The 5,502-nt window shown below is 50.9% G+C and overlaps 1 protein-coding gene across 1 annotated transcript; it reads right to left on the bottom strand.

Annotated features, from left to right (window-relative positions):
• Positions 1-1,301: 1,301 nt before the first annotated feature.
• Positions 1,302-5,251, bottom strand: ELAC1 (elaC ribonuclease Z 1). The gene is made up of 3 exons (XM_054283570.1): positions 5,057-5,251; positions 3,282-3,749; positions 1,302-2,516 (listed from the first exon to the last, which is right to left on the bottom strand). Exons 1-3 carry the CDS (start codon positions 5,211-5,213, stop codon positions 2,020-2,022), a joined length of 1,122 nt encoding a protein of 373 aa, XP_054139545.1. The 5' UTR covers positions 5,214-5,251; the 3' UTR covers positions 1,302-2,019.
• Positions 5,252-5,502: the final 251 nt, after the last annotated feature.

Here is a 5,502-nt window from a genome sequence, read left to right as displayed (position 1 = left end):
TGCTTATAGTTGGATGGAACTGCTGTCACTGTGCTTTTGCTTTGCGTGATTGCTCAAAAAACTTTTAAGGTGAGTCGTAGCATTTTTAGTTTGCTACCTAAAATGTGAGCTAATACCATCGTTTCATTGTCACAACTGTGTAATGAAACCCATGCTAGAAAACAAAACAGCTCCAGAGGCGTTTCTAGTCATTCAGTCTCGTTCGTAATTTGTGCGCAGCCCCCAGCCAGCAATAAATCCCTCCACATCTGCAGCATGAGTGAAGGCAAGACGTGGATGTGGGTGTGAGTCAGCTCTGATTTACTGCCAGCACAGGCAAGACAGAGGCTGGGCAGGGTGGGAATAGCAATGGAACTCGCCTTGCTCCCCGTGGCCAGAGACTGGGAATGCCACCCTGCTCCTCTCTCTGCCTGTGCTGCATTTCAGCCCAGCACAGGCACTGCACTGTGGAAACTTAGAATTTTTAGAATGAAGTTTAGAAATTTTCAGAATTTTTCGGTAAGTTAAAGTATTCGATTTGAGATTTTGGATAAGGTTTCTAAACTTAAGTGTTTAGTACTTTAGAAACTCACTTAACTCAGAAGTGAGAATGTGGATGTATAGTTTAAAGCAGACACACGTTAAGCTAAGTAAAGGAAACTTTAGACTTTTAAAAGTTAAAATACAGAAAAAAATAGTTATAAAAGTAATTAAGAAATTTAAATTACAGTGCCGTAAGTTTGTGTGTTGTAATTAACTAAAAAAGTTACATTGTCGCATGAATCTATAAGATAAAATATTTAAAGATTTTGTTCTTGTTCACAGGGTTTTATTAGCTAATAAATCTTTACAAGGTTTTGTAACCAGAAGTCTTGTGACATTCTGAGCTGTGCTATGAAGATGTGAGCTGGACTCACCTTTCTTACTTATGTAAAAGATAAAAAAATAAAACGCATCATCAAAAATGATTCAAAAGTCTCGTCTCAATTCAAAATTCCTCACAGCGTCAGAGCAGCAAATTCAGGTAAAACCTGGGGAAGCCCAGCTTCTGGTTTGAGGTGGGGAGGAGAGCAGGTGGAAGCAGGCTCTGTGCGTCCCTTCAGGTCACTGCAGAACCAGGCTGAGCGCGTGCAGCTGACGTTCCCCCACAGGGGCATTTCTTTGGACACAGATGTGCCTCTGTCAGGATAATCCATCCTTTAAATGCATTTGGAGGGACAGTTCAGTACTTGCCACCTGCCTGGAGACTTCCAGAGCGTGCTTCCCAAACGTTACTGGGTGTGAAAACGCAGGGCTGGTGCTCCAGAGCTTTGAGTGGATCAAGCGGTCAATTCCCTTCTGACAGGAAGCCTAAATTGACTTTATTTATGAGAAACTTCATCTGCAGGTGTGGAACGAGAAGAGCTCCTGCACCTGAGCCCAGCAACGCCCCCAGTCTCACCCGCTCCGTGGTCACAAAGATTTTCACTGTTCAGCTGGGATCTTGTTATTAAGTCTTTGGTTTTTACTGTTTCACTGGGATCTCTGTGGTCACAAATCCTGAGTTTTCACTTTTTAATTGGGATCTCTACTGTCACAAAGTCCTTTGTTTTCATTTTTTAATTGGGATCTTGTCATGAAGTCCTGAGTTTTCACTTTTTCATTGAGACCTCTGTGGTCATGAAGTCCTTGTTTTTCAGTGTTTCATTGGGGTCTCATGATGAAGTCCTCAGTTCTCACTGTTTCATTTGGATCTCTGTGCTCACAAAGTCCTTGGTTTTCAGTTTTTTATTGGGATCTCATGATGAAGTCCTTGTTTTTCACTGTTTCATTGGGATCTCATTATGAAGTCCTCATTTTTCAGTTTTTCATTGGGATCTCATAATGAAGTCCTTTTTTTAAACTGTTTCATTGGGATCTCACGATGAAATCCTCATTTTTCAGTTTTTCATTGGGATCTCATGACGAAGCCCTCAGTTTTCACTGTTTCATTGGGTTCTCTGTGGTCACAAAGTCCTCGGTTTTGTTTTTCATTGGGATCTCATGACGAAGTCCTCATTCTCACTGTTTCATTGGGTTCTCTGTGGTCACAAAGTCCTCGGTTTTGTTTTTCATGGGTATCTCGATGGTCATGAAGTCCTCGGCCAGCGTCACCTCCTGGCCGCCCATCACGGCCTCGGCCTCCCTCCTGAGGGTGCCGATGTCGCCGTGGCCGCCGCCGCGGGGCCGGTACCGCTGGCTGAAGTGGGTCAGCACCAGCCTGCTGGCGCGGCACTCCAGGGCGAAGCGCGCGGCCAGGCCGGGCGTGCTGTGCCCGCGCAGGCGCGCCGCGTCCTGCTGGCCGTCGCCCAGCGTGGCCTCGTGCACCAGCAGGTCGGCGTGGGCGCAGAGGCGCCGCGCGCCCGGCCCCACGGGCCCCGCGCAGTCGCCCAGCACGCAGACCTTCCTGCCGGGCACGGGCGGGCCCAGCACATCCTCGGGCCGCACCGTCACGCCGCCGCTCAGCTCCACGGCGCGGCCGCGCTTCAGCTCCCCGTACGCGGCACCGGGCGGCACTCCTGCCGGGGAAAGGAAAACAGCCCTAAGCGCTGCACCCGCCGCGCTGTTATTGCTGTGTCAGCTTCAGAATACGCCTCCTGAGGTGTGCTAGGCAGAAAGCTGGCTCACCGGGGAAAAACACAACCTCACTATTAAAATCAGCCAATATTTCAGATTTTTCGTACAAATTAAGAGCTTGTAACCTTAGCAGGATATGACTTTCAGACAACGCATTATTTAAAAGCAGAGATTTCCTTCTTATGTCCTGGAAGATTGCAAACACACAGCCCAAGCACAAGGAAGCGTGTTTGAAGAAAATAATGGAATCCTAGAATAGCCTGGGTTGGAAGGCACCTCCAAGTTCATCCTGCTATGGGCAGGGACACCCTGCACTGTCCCAGGACTGGACACTTCCAGGGATGGGGCAGCCACAGGGAAACTGCTCAGGGAAACTATATTAAAAAACCCCAATTATATTGCTCGTATTAAAGTCAAGAAAATCATGCAAATACACTGGCCGTGTGTTTTCCCGAAAGCCACGCTGAGCTGTTTAAACTCTGGCTAAACCTGAGCTTGTCAGCTGTTGCCAGCATGGAAGCGGTCTGTGGCATTCCCTGGCACCAGTGTCACACACCGGATCAGCCTGGAGGTCAGGTGCCAGACAGAAAATGGAAAATTGGGTTAAAACAGACTATGGAGAGAGACAGCAGCTCAGGTTTGCTAGAACACATAGGAAGGTGGCCATAAAAGAAGTAAAAAGAGGAAAAACAAGCCGAAGTAGGTACCAAGTTCTTGCAGCAAGTGCACTTTGAGCTTCCCAGGCCGCGGCTTCTCCTCCATCACGAAGCCGAAGGAGGGCACGCGGTGGAAGAGGCGGAAGGCCCTCACGGACAGCTCCCCGTCCTCCAGCAGCAGGTACGAGTCTGTTTCTGCATCCAGGTGCAGCACCGTCCCTGGAGGCGCCTGGGCCAGCGCCGCGCCCCGGTCCAGGCCCGAGAAGTCGCGGAACTCCCCCGCGGGGCACTGGTCCTGCGTGGGGACCAGCTCGTGCACGCGGCAGGGCGGCAGCGGCTGCGAGTGGGACAGCTCCAGGCTCCTCCACAGGAAGCTCCGCAGCCCCAGCGGCCCGTAAATATCGATGGGCGCCTCGCTGGCGTCAGGGCTCCTCTGCAGGCCCAGCGTGCACAGCAGCCCAGGGAGACCAAACATGTGGTCGCCGTGAAGGTGAGTGATGAAAATCTTGGTGATTTTGGCTGTTGAACAGAGCAGGAAAAGACAAAGACAGGAAAATAAACAGCGTAACCACTCAGAAATGATCGCTGTTTGGTGAGATGTTTGAAACAAGATGTCTGAAACAAGCGAGGAGGGAAATTAAAACCAGCGCTTAATGGACAAATCCCAGCCCAAAAGGTGTTTCTTTCCCCATCCCTTCCACACAAAGCAGATTTTGGCCTGATAGGCCAAGAAGAGGCTGCAGAGATGCAAGGTTTAGCTCCTTCTAAGCCAAGCATTCCACAAGCACGGAATGGGCCAGGCTGGTGACATCTGCCACGTGAAATGAAGGATGTGCTGGGAAGCATTTGAGCTTCCATCTTACAGAAAATCTGCACACTAACCAGGAACACAATGAGGAATTTGTGTTGCTCCTTCCAGCCCATGGAACGAACAAAATCAAAAATAACCAAAAGCAAACCAGCACGCCGTTTTGATTTCAGAGTTTTTTAAGAGGCAAGAACTGCACCTTTGCTGACTTGTTTGCTTAAAACAAGAGAAAAAATGGCTCTGTAAATGTCTGGGCTTTCTTTGGTGCCTGGGCTGCCTGGGCCCAGCTGGGCCCTGCCCAGAAGAGCCCAGAACTCTCTCATTGCAGACACAAGTCCTTTAACCAGGCTGCCTCTGTCTCTGCTGAACTCCCATCTCCAAAGAGCCAGGCATTTCCTCCAGCAGCTGCTGGGACTGAGCCACAGGAATGACAGAATCTCCTGCTTTTGTTTGAAGATGATTTCAGTAAACAACTTCATAGAAGTCACTCCATCTACCTGACATTAAATTCCCTGATAGGTTTTGGAGGAGCAGGAGCTTGTATTTCTGTTTGTAACTGACAATTCTTCTCCATTCTTTGGGGGAGAGAAGTCAGCTCTGGCCATTGAGGACTGTGGAAGCACAGCGGCTGTGACAGTGAGGTGAGCTTTAGTCCTGATTCATTTGCCAAAAGGTGAAAGTTACCCCCAACACACAGAGCCTCTCTTGAAAAGAGACATTTACCCACAGGAAGGCTCACCGCAGGTTTGCCTGGAGCTGCCTCCAGACAAACAACCAAACCGTTCCTGTTTCAAGCTGCTCTGCGGGCCGCGTTTGACATTGCTAAGCGTGATGAATTAATTCTGATTGTCTCTGCGCCCAGGGGCAGACAGAGATGGCTGTGGAGCAGGTCGGGCAGCCCTTCCCTTCCCTTCCCTTCCCTTCCCTTCCCTTCCCTTCCCTTCCCTTCCCTTCCCTTCCCGCCCTGCCCTGCCCGGCGGGCGCCTCGCGGAGCTGTCCCCCAGCCGAGGGCACACACCTGCCCGCAGGTGGCTCCTCATGAGCTGTGTCTGCGTGCCCTCGCCGCAGTCGAAGAGCCAGCACTGCCCTGCCCTGCGCAGCACCAGCGCCGAGGCCCCGCGGGACGGGCTCGGGAAGCCCGCGCCAGTGCCCAGGAAGGTGACATCCAGCGACATCCCGGGAGGGTGGCACCGGCAACACCGAGCGGCTGCTGGCCGGGACACAGAGCATGGAGTCACTGAGCACAGAGCAGGTGCCTGCTGGAACACAGAGCAGCTACCTGTTCAAACAGAGCACAGAGCACAGAGCAGCTACCTGTTCAAACAGAGCACAGAGCAGCTACCTGTTCAAACAGAACACAGAGCAGCTACCTGTTCAAACACAGAGCACAGAGCAGTTACCTGTTCAAACACAGAACACAGAGCAGCTACCTGTTCAAACAGAACACAGAGCAGCTACCTGTTC

Source organism: Melozone crissalis, unplaced genomic scaffold (genome assembly GCF_028551555.1).
Source record: "Melozone crissalis strain CALT ecotype California unplaced genomic scaffold, PUWL_Pcris_2 ptg000036l_1, whole genome shotgun sequence".
NCBI classification, from domain to species: Eukaryota; Metazoa; Chordata; class Aves; order Passeriformes; family Passerellidae; genus Melozone; species Melozone crissalis.
Note: the sequence above shows the minus strand (reverse complement) of the source record. Positions and strands in the feature narration are given on the sequence as shown.